Raw genomic sequence first — 15441 nt, 5'->3', positions numbered from 1 at the left:
CTGGAACATTCTCCCAGGTGTAAGGGCCTGAGTGTTGGAAGCCACACAAAGAGCTTGGAGCAGGGGAGCAGACTGGGACAGAAACTTGGTCTTTCCCACTGCCCCAACAAGGACCCAGAACTAGCGGCTTTGCTAGTTTGCATAGTAGGCTACCCTAACAGTGACAAGATGACTTCATGTTAGTGAACAGAGCCTGAACATAACCGCAAACTATAAGCTCAAAAGGGGAAGTCTTTGATTTCTTGGTTCCTCACCAATTGGAAGACACTGGCACCCACCTCTGGTCCAAGAGTTTCGTTTCTGCTGTCTATGGTGGTTTCTGGTAGAAAGATAAGCTAATCTCATGTGGATGTTAAAATTATTTTTTTTAAAAAAATGAGATTTTAAATGGTTTTCAAATTTTAAAAGTTTATATGTTCATGGTTTTCCTGAATGTTTGTTTTTTATTATTGTCATTTTTGTCTGATTGATGTATTTTATGTGTTTGTTTTGTTTTGTTTTTATAAGAAACGAAATCTAGTTCTGTCACTTGTACCCTCCTTACTCCAAAAGTGAAGTATATTTTTAAAAAAAAAAAAAAAAGAATCCCTAAAGGTGAGAAATAAAGATTTTTCCTCCCGTTTGTCCTTGAGCCATAGTGACTGCTCCTCTGAAAAAATTTATTCAGCCAACCAGTACTGCCTCTAATATATCAGCGACTTTGCATATTTCAATTTCTGGATGTGACTATCAGAAAATCGTGAACCTGGGGAGTCTGTTGGCAATGTGTGCATGAGCCCTGGTCCCCTCACCGTTTAGAGCATGCCTCTCCAGCCTGCTTTCTCAAGCACTCTTTAATCATAGTGTGTGGCATGGCAGTCTTTACGTGCTATGATACTTCACATGTGAGCATCTTGGTGTGTGTTTCCTGTCTGGTTGGAATGTCCATCCCCCGGTTTGCATTAACCTATTTCAAATAACGAGTAAGAGCATCTTAACATGCTACCGGATTCCTATTCCAGCTTCTAGTGTACACTTTCTTCAAGGTTTAAGCCTTCCTTTTCCAGGCTGTTTGGGGCTTTCTCTATTCAGAGATTGGCTCTGAGAAGAAGGGACTCTGCTGGCTCCAGGGAGATCCCTGGACTAAGCCACACAGAGACTATTCATTTCTCTGTTTGCTTTCTGTATGCCTGCTCCTAAGACAAGAGAAACGGGCTGTCCCTCTAGGTGAAAAAACAGACTCCAGGTTGTTTGCCCAGGCCGGCCCTCACCTAACAGTGGTGCCTCCTCTGACAGGCATGGCAAGTGTCAGAAGTTAGGGCTACAGACCTTTTTTGAAGACAAGGAGGCCCAGTCTCTGTAAGAACTCCAAGAAGCTACACCTATGTAGTGTATGTGTTCTTTGTGGAACTGAACTGATGGATGCTGGGTAAACACAGTATCCCAGGACAGGGGGAAGTTGCAGGACAAAACCTAGGTTTCCTAAGATCTCCCCCAGCTCCCTCCTTGGCACATCCTGTATCACCTCCACCAATTCATTGGTTACTTACACCTGTCCTACTGATCAAGTGGCTTCTCTTGTGCCCCCCCTCCCCTGGCAATTACCTAAGTAAAACACCCAAGATGGAGCTCTGGGAAAACGATATGGTAGGCACATCAGACCCAGGACTACGGAAAGAGCAAGAGGAAAGAGCTGTACATTGACCAAAGATTCCAATCGGAAGGCCCGAAACAGAAATCTGTAAGAAGAAAAGAGGAAGGCCAACAAAACCAACTCAGACAGGGTCTCTCTGTCCAGCTCTTGACTGTCCTGGAGCTTGATCTGTAGACCAGGCTGGCCTCAGACTCAGAGATCCACCTGCCTCTACCTCCCAAATGCTGGGATTAAAGGTGTGCGCCACTACCACCTGGATAAACTATGTCAACCTTAAACAGAAGTCAAGGGTGCAAGATCTTAGTAATTGACATAGGAAGTTGTCACTTCTACTAGGTGAGCAGCAGGGCTCAGAGCAGTTGGCATGAGGGAGACAACAGAGGTCACTAAACTCAACTACAACCCAGGGAAGGACTGAGCAGGGGCCTCCGCCACCTCCTTGTGGGACGGTTTCTATATAGACTTGGTACAGTGGGTAGAAGAGTTAAGTAAAGTTACCTGTCAGAATGAGGATAGGGGTAGGAGAGCGAGGAGTCTTGGGCATAGCACTTACGTAGAACTCTAAACGACCGGCTGTCACAAGTTCAATCAGGCGAGAATGCCTGCTGTGTAGTTTAGAGTATTGTGAGACTTAGGTTAGTGAAGAATGGGATGCACACAGTAAAAACAAACACTTCACTCTAACAGGGTCTTCAGACTTGTTTTCCTGCCCAGAGGCAAGCCTGAGAAGGACACACAGCTTCAGTAAAGACAGGAGGACAGGTAGAGAAGGTGGAAAACAGGTTTTCTCTGGGCTGCTGAGCACAAACAGAAACCTCCAGAGGGGTGGGAACTTGACTTTATTGCCAGATGGTGTCTCTCAGGGAATATGGTCCTTTCAGGTGTTTAACCCTGGTCTGCCCTCCCACCTGCCCCACAGATGTTTTCCCTGGAGGCTAAGAGGAGTCAGAGCTTAGAACAGAGATCCCCCAGGGATGGTGAGACTGGACTAGGACCAGGTTTCCTCTTCTTCCTCAGTTTAATTCGGTTTCTCTTGAGTTTCCTCACCTTTGACATCTCGTAATTTTTCTGGGCTCGGAAGACATAGATTCCCACAGCTAGAGTCACCAAGAGTAAGAGAAGGAGCAAGCCCTTGGCCAGGAGGCAGAATCTTGGAGATTTCTCTGGAGAGCCAGGATCTAGGATAGGAAGAAAACAAGAGTTCATTAAAAGAATGATAAAGTTTAGAGGGCAGATGTCTGCCTGAGGTGTCTCAGAAAGGCTCTTGGGAGAATAATCAGCTCATATCTTACAGCACATGTCTCTAGAAATACCTATTCTGGGCACAGACGCTCAAAGACTGATATCTGGCCATCAGTCTCAAACCAAGTACGGAAGAATCTCTGGGAATCCAGAGCAATTGACAAAGGAAGGGCCCCTCTGTGATCCAATAGCAGGCTTCTACGGGAGAACATTGTGTTCTAGAGTCCAGTACTCTCCTTAAGAGCCCCAGGCATGGGAGGAGGTGGTGTCCTCAGTCCCTGGACTTGCACAGTCTCAGGAATTGTCTCTAGGGTTCTGGTACCTGCACAGAAGGACCCAACAGGGATGAGACGGGAGCTGGTGCTGCTGATGGGGTTGCTGACCCTACAAGTGTAGGAAAGGGCTCTGTCACCGGGCCTCCAGGATGTACTGATGGCAGAGCCTTCACGAGAAGTGTTAGTGCTGTCCTGGGAGGAAAACCAGGTGTAGGTCACATCCATGCCTGCTCTCTCTACAGCGCACATCAGGGATATATTACAGGCACCTTCCTCGGAAATCTTAAAGGTCACAGTGACATGGGGCTTTGACAGTCGCCCTAAAAGAGAGAAAACAAAAACAAAACAAACAAACAAAAAAGCACAAAGACCTGCTGAACATTCTGAAGTTGGGTCTGTTTTCCTACATTTCTCAAGCCTTGGGTATTCTAGCTATCCTGAGAGGCCCTTTGCTCAAAAATAAATAAATAAATAAATAAATAAATAAATAAATAAATACAAACCAGATAAAAACAAGCATCTAATTTGTGGTTGCGGGGTCCCAGGGAATGTGCTTAGACAGATGTATACCGGTACTCCTTCTAACTTCACTCTCTCAGCTTTAGACCCCTACTTCTCCCAGTTTCTCCTCTGTCTCACTGATTGTACAAAACATTACCACCCTCCCAAGGGCATTTACATTTTAGTCATCTCTCCAAGATCCTAAGTAGATTCAGTACAGCAGGTAGAGAGAAGAAATGTTGGTTCAAACAGGAAAGAAATGATTAATAACCCTCAAATCACACAAGGGGATAAGGGGCTAGGAGCTATTTATCTAGAGGATGCACAGTCTGCTGGGTGAGAAAGAACCCTTAGATACCCTTGCTATACACGATCCTCATCACTCACTGCTTTGGGAACCTCTGTGGAAGGAGCCTCAGTACCTAATGGCTCCTTGTTCCAGCTCAGTTTCCCTGTGGCTGAGCTCAGACACTAGAGCAGAGCACACTTGAGGCGGTTTGCCTTCCAGTTTCAGCCTCTTAAAGCTTACCTCAGCCCCCGAGCTCCCATGCCAAACTCAGGAAAGCCAGAATAATAGGAGTCTAAACTCACGGTAGACAAGGAGATCGTAAGACTTCGTGATAGAGAACTGGGATGTCTTCAAGTTGACTTTGGCTTGGTAAAGTCCCGAGTCCTCCCAAGTCAGATTGTTGATATACAGAGAGTAACTGGACTCCGAGACGTCCACTCGACCCCTGTAGCGAGGATCCATCACACTGATGCTGGTCGGCTGTCCCTCTTTCCCTGGCACCACTATGGCGAGGTTTTTTTGAGAGGACCAGGTGATGCTCTCAACCTCTTCATTGGGTGGTATTTCCAGAGAGAGGCTGATAGACTCTTGAAGGGCTGCAACCACTTCCTCAGCGTCCTCATCATCTCCAGAAAACCCTTTGGCTGAAAAGAGATGTATGTAGGCCAGCTGATATCTCTGGGAGACCGAGGCTAGTTGGCATGGTAGCCGTGGCTGCTCCTCATCTGAGCACCTTCCCTAGCTCCCTGTTCAGTGTGACTCTCTAGCTACCTCTTGTAGTTCTAGATTTCTACTGCACCCAAGCCGACCAGGAATGGTCCCTATCCATCTCTTCGCCATCCAAAGTTTTTCCTCTTCCCTTGTCCTTCTTGAACTGCAACCCCATCCATGTCCCCGAGATATCCTCCTCTCTCATCCCACTCTGAGGCCATACCCCATCCCTTGGAGATCAGAATGGAAGTTTCTCAAAACTAGGCTGGGATCCAGCTATATCACTCCTGGGTACATACTCAGTACAGTCTAAGCCAACATAAGGCTATGATGCATGCACACCCACGTTTACAGCAGAGCATGTCACAATAGCCAAGCTAGAGAATCAGCCGAGGTGCTCATCAGCAGGACTGACACATTCAACCCTAAAGGAAGGGTCTTGTTAGCCTAAGGCCAAGTAGAGTCGAGGGGTACAAAGCACAGGCAGCTACTCACCTTCCTGAAGCAGCAGAAGGAGTGACCAGAGAAAGGCCCCCATATCAGCAATCCCTGCCTGGCAAGAATGGCCTGGTCAGCTCCGCAGGCTGTGGAAAGAGAAGTCGGTATGGGGTTCTCCAAGAAGAATGACTGATTGATATTGACAGGAACAGAGAGGGAAATTCTTCGCACTCCAACTTCCTCTGTCCCCATTAAGTTCCTCCCTGGCCCCCGTGGGACATTTCTCCCCAGTCTAACAGTCAGATGATTTATCCACTGACTCAGATTGCCCATCCCCCAAACTCAGCTCAAGTCTTACTTCCTAATAACAACTTTCTACTTCCAATTTTCTGCATGTCCAGATCCCATGGAAATCGTATATGCACGCACCAGCCTGCTGCCGGCCCTCGGCCTGCACTCCCCGCCACCTCAGTGCTTCCTGTGTCGCTGTGCTCCCTATCTCCCCTGATAGTCTATTGTTTATTTCTTCTGTATGTTTCACTGTTCCTGGCCCCTGTTAAGTGCACACTCACAGCATTAGAAAGGATGAGTGAGAGAAGTCCTTTTGTTTAAAGCTATCTGTATTCCCACCTGGGATGCTATTTGGGGATGGGGGATTGATCTCTTGTTTTCTAAGAAACTATTTGTCTTCCAGCCACCTTTCTCGGCTGCTCAAGAGTCTGTAAAACAGTTGATGACCACTCAGTGGTGGTTCCATCTGATTCCGCACCCTGCGCAGTGAGACCTGCAGGCTACACCCCAGTGGCTATCCGAACATTCTGATCATCACTAGGGAACTGTTGCATGAGGACAGAGGACGCATGCACACCTGCAGGCCAGTCTCTCACCTCCCATCTGGAAGCAGTGGACTCAGGAGGAAGTATGGTCCATTCACCCTGACATTCCTTCTTGGTCACCATCTTTCTTTCTGCACCTGCTCTTCCTTCTCAGTCTCTTAGAATCTCTATAGAAGTGGGAATCGGGGATGACCAGATGGGCACCGTTGGTGCTCATCAGAGATGGTGCCACACGTGTGCAGAACTTTCACCCAACAGGGTTCACTGGGTGAATACCCATTTGTCACATGGAATGGCAATGTCAGCAGTGCAGAGGAGAGTCTGTGTTACACAGAGCAATGGTAGGTAGGTTAACATAAGACATCCTCGTGAGAAGCTGGCGGTCAGCTCTGGGATTGGGCACCGCCAGAAGACATCACACCCTGAAGTTCTCTTAGATTGGCTAGTGAAAGTTCTAGAAGTGGAGCGGCTGGCACTTGGAGTGGCCAGCACAGCTGGCTGGCCCCAGGGGTTCCTAGAGGAGATGATGCTGATATCAGCAGGGTTCTCAGTGGCAATGATGGATGGAGCTGTCAGCAACAGCTTCACCAGGTCCTCCTCTGATTTTGGATGTAAATATCATCACTTTGCCTTTTGCAGTTGGAAGTCAAGGTTGGTGCCACCTAAGTGAGTTCCTACTGCAAGGAGTTTGAGGACATTCTTCTTCTTCACTTGCAGGATGTCAAGGGCTCCAGACACTGTGTGAGTTTCCCTTTAAATTGCAGTGTGAATTGAGAGAAACATCCTTTGGATACCCCCCACCCAGACAGCACAGAAAGGCTGATTTCTCTTTTAAAATTCTGTTTCAGGCTAGGCATCGGGGTGCACACCTTTTAACACCAGCACTCAGGAGGCAGAGGCAAGTGGATTGCTCTGACTTCCAGGCCACCCTGGTCTATATCATGAGCTGGAGCTACACATAGGGAGACCCTGTCTCAAAGGGAACAGGACAACAACAATAACAGCAATCATTTTAAAAGGAGTTTGTTAGAGTTGTTAATGTCATAGACATATTTCAAATCATTCGGATTATCAATCTTGATCAAAGATATGGAGAAAATCAGATTTGAGAAGAGATTGTAGAGAACCAAGGTATGAGAAACATATCCTGGAAAAAAAGGAACCCCTGTGTGCACTCTTGGCAGTGTGGTGGACAGTTAGCTTTACATGTCTACTTGACACAACTTAGAATCACTTGGGGAAAGAGTCTCAATGACAGATGATGTACACTGAGTTAGTCTATGGGTATGTCTTTGGGGTTGATGGATGTGGGAAGATCCAGCCCAACTGTGTAAGAGGCAAGCATAAGCAAAGAAGCAAGCATGCATGTATTTGGTTATCTCTGTTCTTGTTCATCCGGAGCAACAGTCTTAGGCTCCTGCTACTGTTTCCCTGCTTTGATAGACTGTAGCCTGGAATCATGGGCCAAAACAGTTTTTCCACTAAGTTGCTTTTAGGGTATTTTAACACAATAACAGAAATGAAACTGTATGTAGAACTGAAAGTAGTAGAAATATAAATTAATTAGGTCACTATGGAAATCAGTATGGAGGCTCTTTTAAAAAAACTGAAAAGAGAACTATCATATGATATAGCTATTCCTGGGTAATATACTCAGAGGAATCTAAATCAGCATCCTTCAGTGATCCTGCACACTCAAGCTTACTGCAATGGTCTTTATAGTAGCGGTTATGGAACCAGCCTAAGTGTCCATCAACAGGTGAATGGATAAAGCAGACGTGATATGTATACACCAATAATTTTATTCATCCATAAGTAATGAAGCTACGGAATTTGTAGGAAAGGAAATGGAACCAGAAGTAATCATGCTAAACAAAATGGTCATGGGTTGCTTTTTTTTTCCTCATATGCAGAATCTAGGCTTTTGAAAACCTATATGGTTTTCAAACCTAGATGGCTGTGAAAGGAAGACTAATTAGGAATAGGAGAGACTGAGTGGGGGAGGGGAGACACAAGAAACAACGATAGAGTGTAAGCACAATCAAAGTATGTTAGATGCATACATGAAAGCGTTACAGGGAAACCCATTTTGGAGAGATGTGGTTTAAGAACACAACTGCTCTGCAGAGGACCCAAGCGTGATGTGCAGCACTCATAACAGGAAGCTCACAACTACCTGAAACTCCAGCCTCAAGTGACCTGATAGCTGCTGACCCCTTCCTTATGCATGCATGCATGCACACACACACTATAATTGAAATTTTAAAAATGGTTAAAAAGAGAACTGGGCAGTGGTGGCCCACACCTTTAATCCCAGCACTTGGAAGGCAGAGGCAGGTAGATCTTTGTGAGTTTGAGCCCAGCTGGTCTACAAGAGCTAGTTCCAGGATAGCAAAGGCTGAAATGCAGAAAAACCCTGTCTTGAAAAAAAAAAAAGGTTAAGAAGAAAGAAAAGGATAAACTTTGGCTGTAAAGATGCAATGGACTGTGTTAGATAGCGTTCGTTCCCTGTATTCAAGTTAGGATGGACAGCCACTGGCTCAGATGGTCTACAGCATCTCGACACCAGATGGATCCTCAAACTGGATAGCCTTGAAGTTTCTAGCAATGCTCATTTCAACAAGTCCTATGCTATGACAAGGAAGCCAAAATGGTATTTCACGACTTCTTAGTTTAGATTTTTATTACTATGAAGAGACACCATGACCACGGTAACTCTTATAAAGAAAACATTTAATCAGAAGGTCAGATGCCACATGATCTCACATGTAGGATCCTTAAAAATTGAACCCATCGAACTAGAGAGTGGAGTGGTTATTTCCAAAGGTTGTGGATCAGGTCAGATGGGGAGACAGTGGTTATAGGACACAAAGTTTCAGGTGGACAGAAGGAATAAATTCAACAGATCTACTATACAACATGGTGATTGCAGTTAATAGCACATACACTTAATATATAGTATTCTCAGAAATAGCTGATAATAGATTTTTGTGTTTATAGTACAAAAAATATTTCAGGCTGTTAATAATATGCTAATTAACATGATTTAACCATTCCACAAGGTACACACACACATATATATATATATATATATGCTTCAAAGTGACATGTTGTACATGATAAATGTATACACAATTTCACCAATTTTTTAAAAAAATAAACTACACAAAATTAAGAATACAATTAAAGCAAGCTAAAAAGAAAACAAGCTCGTGTGTATAATGTCCAGGGTTTAAAGATTTCAAGTGTTGGAGTCAAGAATAAAAGCGGCTTCATGGGAGAGTTAACAGAGGAGAAAGCAAGCCCAAGTTGGGAGAGTGTGGTACCATGATGTAGGTGAGGATGCCTCTGTTGGGTAGGATTGCCCAAGAACTAGATCTTGTCCAAGAGTGTCAGGTACCAATGCCCGCCCTGTGTGCAGTTCGTGGCTGGAGCTGCCCTAAAAGTGGTGGGCCTGGGAGAACAGCAGTTGGAGGCTGCCAGCTCCTAACACTCCTTGCAGATGAAGAAAAGTTTTCTCTTGAAGGGTGAGCCAAAGGCCATCTCCATTGCTGCTACAGTGGGCACGCTGACAGCCAGAGATGGCTGTACTTGTATTTATTGAGCATGCCCCCATAAATATGAACAGTCCATCACATCTTTGGAAAGAGAAAAATGATTGCTATCTACACTCCTCACTGAGCTCTTCCAGGCCACTGTGGAGAGAGTCTCTTCTCAGCATCATTTTCAAAGAACCGTTCTTCAGCTCTTGGACTGTGCTCCAACCAAAGGAAGCTTCCTTGCTTCCTCGTAATGCCCTTTTTTAATATTATTCACATATGAAGTCTACTCCTGCCCCTGGGTGAGAACTTTGCTTTAGTCTCAGCTCAGAAATGAGAGGTAAAACTCCAATCCTAACTTGCAGTGAAACAATTGCTACCCATTAGCGCAGGTACACAACGGGAGAGGGAGGTCCCTGGACCGCTCACCCTCAGCTCACCTCCACCCCGCCCTTTCCTCCTTGGTGCTCCCAGCAGAGTCTCCCAAAGCTCATGGTTTCCTCTCCAGACAGATGGGGGAGTGGTGGTGACAAATTGATCTTCTCTGAGTGAGTGACTTTGTACTCGGTCCTGGGAGGAGGTTAAAAAGGAATATTTTCTGTTAAGGAGTTCTGATGGCTAAGGCATCTCTATTCCAGATGGTCCTTCATAAATCCTTCCTCCTTCCATAGACATCTGAAACATACCTCCCTTCATAAACACACACATGCACACAGAACACACACACACCCTCTTATAAGCGTTCCCTAAGTAACCAAATAGGCCATGGTTTTAAATATTACTTCCCTGACAGATTCCAGTATCTACAGTGTAGTATCATGCTTCTAGTTCCCTAGTTGGAGTCAGACCCTAGTCTATAATCAGTTCTAACTTTCCTGGGCCTGCCCTAGGCTGCTGTCCTCTCTGACTGTCTTCTGCAGGAGACGCTTCCAAAGTGATGGTTTGTCCAAGGATGTTGCTTTCTCAGTTGCCCTCTCTCCATGGGTGAGGGCTTCTAAGAAAAGCAGACAGAAAAGAGGTTGAGCTAAGGCTAAGAGTAGATAAACAGCTCTACACAGGAGCCTGAGAGGTTCTCTTAAGTTTTTAGAGACTGGATTGGTCCCTTTGACATGGAAAAGAATTTCAGGAGTAGGCAGTATGGTAAGGCAGAGTTGGAAATGCTATTAAAGGTACCATGATATAGTGATATACACTTAGCCATGAAGGTTAAGAGAAAGAGAGGGGCTCAAAAAGGAAGATGCAAGAGCAAGAATATGGGCATAGGCTTCCTCATGCAGTGATGGAAAGTTTATCCGCTTGTGGGTATGGGCTTTGCCAAGGGGCCTTTTACAGACCCGACCAAGGGACTGAGTCATACTCTCTCACATTTACCTTTGATGAAGAAAGGAAACAGGTGATGAGAAAGGGCAAAGTGTAGTGTATCAGGAACGCTCATTAGTGGTGATGGGAGAAAGATAACTGGATACAGACGACGAGGGAAGGAGCAGGTAGGGAGGGACATTGAAGGCAGAGGCAGAGGGGAGATAAAGAATGGAATAAGGCTTCTTCTCCACCCACCCCTACCCAGAGGGTTGTAGGGAGGTGACATCTAGAGCCCAAGAAAAGGGACCCATCTAAGATCACAAGAGGGTCCTCCCTTAAAAGCAGAAAGAGCAGGCAGAGATGAGAAAGGTTTGCACGTGTCAAGAAAGCAATGGTTATCCTTGGCTTTAATGGGCAACCAGCTGCCCTGAGACCTGGAGTGGGCAGTGGACCACACAATTGGGAAAGCCACACAAGTGGAACTAAGATGCTCAGCTCCTTCCTATGCAGACCAGGATGCTTACGCGTGTACTCTAAAGGTGAAAACCAAGCTTATATAATGCCTGGAAAGCACTTGGCATAGAGCTGGGCCCATGATGAGGTCTCTATGAATACGAGCTGTGGGGGTTACTAATGGCTGGCATTGTGAAGGCCAAGGGCCCCTCATTAATTAGCAACTATCTGTGATTATTAAAAAGAAGACACCAGAATCTCTAAGATAAGGAAGGTAAGCCAAATGTACCCATCAGCCCTCTTATGGAGCTCTGACACGGGGATGCACAGCTCAGCACCATGTCCCCCATGCCAGCAGCATCCGATTCACCAGAGCATACAACCATGTCACGCCTGAGGCTATTCCCCCAGCTGCACCTCTGAACAGCTAAGACCTCGTCTCATCGGCATCACACATCCCAGAATGCAAAGTGGCTCCCTCGACTTACCCACTACTTTAGAGTCACACACAGGGAGATGGTTAAAATGTTGGTGATGCCACTGGCCACACTTCATACCCAGTGAATCGGGGTGAAGGTATGGAGGATGGAGTTTAGGGATGCTGCCTGCTCATCATGCAAAGTCGCCAAGTGAGCCTGCTGTAAACTGGAAAGCAAGCTGCAGCCTGCTCTTTAGTTCTGTGGGAGCAGAGAGGACGCTCCCTAGCCAAGTGGTGTCTTTAGTCTCCAATCACAAAAGGTTTCCCCTGAGCAAAGCCGTGAAATGACGCTGTTTTTTTCTTGAACTGGGTTTGGGGGAGCATAAGAGAGGCTCCACCAGCGTCTAACCTGTTCTCCTGTGCTTTCCACAGAACAGCCTCGCAGACTGCAGCCGGGTGCCGGGTATCAGTCCTGAGAACTCTGCTTTTATCTCTTCACACACGGGGGCTCAGAGGCAGTACCTGCTGGAAAGTAGGTTACTCCAGAGCACCTTTTTAAAAAGTAGAATCTACTGAGCTCGCCCAACCTCTTATCTTACAAATTAAAACCAAATACAAAATCCACAGGTCGAGGATGTAGAACAACTTTAAATCCACAAAATTTAATGCAAAGTTTGGATCAAAATCAGGTTGTTTAATATTATTTTGTTTTATTGTCTTTGGGTTTTTAAAAATACTGTTTGGGTTAGCATACGAAGTACTGACTTTCATCATAGCATCTTACTACATGTGAACCATTATACTTTGTTGTCAATCATTTCCCCTTCCCTGTCGCCCTTTCCCTCTGGTCTCTCCCCCAAATCATCCCCCACTTTGCTTTCCAACTACGAATATCCATTAATCTCTCTATTTCCCACCTCGTTTAAAATTTTTTCCTCCCCTCTCATGACACCCTTTCCCATTTTGTAGCACATGCACACACACGTACATGCACACACACACACACACACACACACACACACACAGAAATTTTAAATTCAGTTTGTGCATAGGAGAGAAAACATAGTGTTTTTATCTTTCTGAGTCTGGCTTATTTTGCTTAACAATTTCCAACTTTTGTCCATTTTTTTTTGCAAATATCATGATTTCATCTTTGTTCACAGTTATATAAAATCCCATTGTCTTATGTATATACCACTTTCTCTTTATCCATCTGTTGATGGACAGCTAAGTTAATTCCACTTCCTGGCTGACCACTGTGAATAGGGTGCCAACCACCACGCTTGTGCAAGTATTTCTGTGATCTGTAGTACCCAGTTCCTTTGAGTATACACCCGGGAATGCTAGCACGGGGGTTCTATTTTTAGTTTTTTGAGGAACCTCCATACTGATTTCCATAGCGACCGCAACAGTTTACGTTCTCGTCAGTGGGGAAAAGGGTTCCTCTTTTCCCACATCCTCACAGGGATATTGTCATTCATTTCTGATGGTTGCCATTCTGAGGTGGATGAGATGGACTGGCTTCTGGTCTCTTGCTGATGGGTTTTGCAGTATAATAGGGCCAAGTCTGGAGATGTCCTGGCACAGAGAAAGTACCTAGTAATTGTCATTACCATATTGGTGTCATTATTAATTACTCTATGTAGTCATTCGTTACTATTGATTTGTATTTGAGACTAGAGGTGCACACAGCAAGCGCTAGGGAACAGAGGGGAATGAGGAGGGCCGGCTGGCCACACAGACAGCTTTTGCACACACTGACATTTTTCTTAGTCAGCTCAGTACTGTTCAGCCTCCAAGTCTTTGCAGTAAACTGTAAATATCTCCCAGAATTGATCAGACTCTACGATCATTCTTCATGTTATCAGAACTGTCATCAGCTGACATGAAATCAGCTATTCTCCTGCAAATATTTATTAAGCTTCATTTAAAAAACAAGACACAATTCCAGACGTAGGATATGGGGTGAAGAGAAAAGCATGAGCCTTCATTATCAGTGGGTCAGAGGTCAGCGAGAGACGAGCAATACTCAGTAAATAGCTCCCATCAAGTAATGATGTACTGCGAGGGAAAGCCGGGCAAAATTAAGGAGGCGAGAAACGTCCTTTGCTTGTGGTGTTCAGGTCAGATACACCAGCTGCAGTTGCCCTACCCTGGCATTTTCTCCTTATACAGTCAGCGCGGAGTCATCACAGAAGACCGCCTGGGAGCGTGGTGCTAAAGCAGCGGTTCTCAACACGTGGGGCCACATATGAGATATTTACATAATGATTCATGACAGTGGCAAAATTACAGTTATGAAGAAACAAAGAAAATCATTGTGTGGTTGGGGGGGTCGTTGCAACATGAGTACCAAAGGGTTGCCGCATTAGAAAGGTTGAGAAACACTGGACTAGAGGAGGGGAAACAAGCTAAGGTTCAACAACCCAGCAACAGTCTCTTATGCTCATCTCTGTAATATGGCTCCTTCTGGCCTCTGTGACCCTTGAATGCAATGGTCTGGCTATCAGGGGACTCAGACACAACTCAGCTGGTGTGGCCAGGATGTGTCCTTCTGTGGCTCTCATTCTGTGATATGTCACAGTCCCTCGTCTTAATTTCTTAATAAGGGATATATCTTCATTTGATTATTTACTTTTAAATATAATTTCCGTATCTCATCCTGGATGACCTCCGTCTGAATTTCATATTTTGGTCTGAGAACACAGCCCTCCCCTTTCCTCTCCCTACAGCCTGCAGCCCTTCTGTTATAACACACAAAATGCTCTGTCTTCCCTGTTAAGTTCCCCAAAGAGCTTGTCACCTATGATGGCTTTCCCAACGCTCCAGGACACTCTGCTCTCTGGGCTACATCTTTCTTCTGAGAGAGAAGCAGCGAGGGAGCCTGGCCTTGGCTGGCTGAAGTGTTTTGGAATCTAGACCAACCATTGTGAGATATTGATACAGGATCTCGGAGAACCTGGATCTCAGAGGTTCCCTTTGTTTCTCTCAATCCATGGAAATATTTACGAAGTCAGGAAAGCCTTCGGGATTCCTCACTCCACAAAAAAATCAAAACACACACACACACACACACACACACACACACACACAAACAAACACTAATAGAATAGGAAATTAGGGCACAAAAGGAAAAGTGGAAGATTTAGGGCTGTTCGGTAAGCAGGGCAAGAAGGTGTGGGGAGGAATCCCTGAAGTCCTGTGAACAAATATTGGGGAGGGGGGAGGAGCGAGCAACTGGTCCCAACCACTTCATCTTTCAAAAGATCACAGACATGTAGGTAAAGCACCCATACACATAAAAAATAAAACAGTAAAAATCATTTAAAAAAACAAAAATGACAAAACATGCATGTTCCCTTCAATGGAAATATTACAGGAACCCCAATACAAAGAAAAAATGGACTGGTCTAGCCCATCTCAGCAGTTCAATTAAACCCCATGGGAATTGTTCAGCCCTAAAGGTCCTATTGCACCCTCTGCTCAGGAGTTGGCAGGTGGGACTCCCAGACTTCTAAAGAGAATGATGGATCGCCTTTTATAAAGCCTTCCCCAACGCCACTGAAAATCCTTTAAAAGTGTGTTTCTCACCCTGGCTATGACTTAGCCCTACAAAAATGCTATACACCCTCACAGTAATCGCAGGCTGTGTTAGCTGTGAGCTCTGCAGAGTTGGAGGGAGGGAGGAGGGCCCCCACTGTGAACCATTAACCCTGGAGGGCCGGACGATAAGAAGGATGAAACCCAGGCCATATCAAAGGGGACTGTGTAGACTTGCCCAGTAATATGTTTTGCTACACAACT

General features: G+C 45.4%; 1 protein-coding gene across 1 annotated transcript; it reads right to left on the bottom strand.

Annotated features, from left to right (window-relative positions):
• Positions 1-2453: 2453 nt before the first annotated feature.
• On the bottom strand, positions 2454-5284 carry Slamf9 (SLAM family member 9). Its single transcript, XM_075987551.1, has 4 exons — positions 5147-5284; positions 4243-4584; positions 3198-3470; positions 2454-2811 (listed from the first exon to the last, which is right to left on the bottom strand). Exons 1-4 carry the CDS (start codon positions 5187-5189, stop codon positions 2579-2581), a joined length of 891 nt encoding a protein of 296 aa, XP_075843666.1. The 5' UTR covers positions 5190-5284; the 3' UTR covers positions 2454-2578.
• Positions 5285-15441: the final 10157 nt, after the last annotated feature.

This window comes from Microtus pennsylvanicus, chromosome 10 (assembly GCF_037038515.1).
Source record: "Microtus pennsylvanicus isolate mMicPen1 chromosome 10, mMicPen1.hap1, whole genome shotgun sequence".
Taxonomy (NCBI): domain Eukaryota; kingdom Metazoa; phylum Chordata; class Mammalia; order Rodentia; family Cricetidae; genus Microtus; species Microtus pennsylvanicus.
The sequence above is the reverse complement of the archived record's forward strand: the minus strand, read 5'-3'. Positions and strand labels throughout refer to the sequence as shown.

Coding starts and splice junctions, on each gene's coding strand:
- Slamf9 (XM_075987551.1), bottom strand. CDS start 5,189: ATGGGGGCCTTTCTCTGGTCACTCCTTCTGCTGCTTCAGGAAG. Junction 3,471..4,242: donor TTACGATCTCCTTGTCTACC/GTGAGTTTAGAC, acceptor TCTCTCTTTTAG/GGCGACTGTCAAAGCCCCAT. Junction 2,812..3,197: donor TGTTGGGTCCTTCTGTGCAG/GTACCAGAACCC, acceptor TTCCTATCCTAG/ATCCTGGCTCTCCAGAGAAA.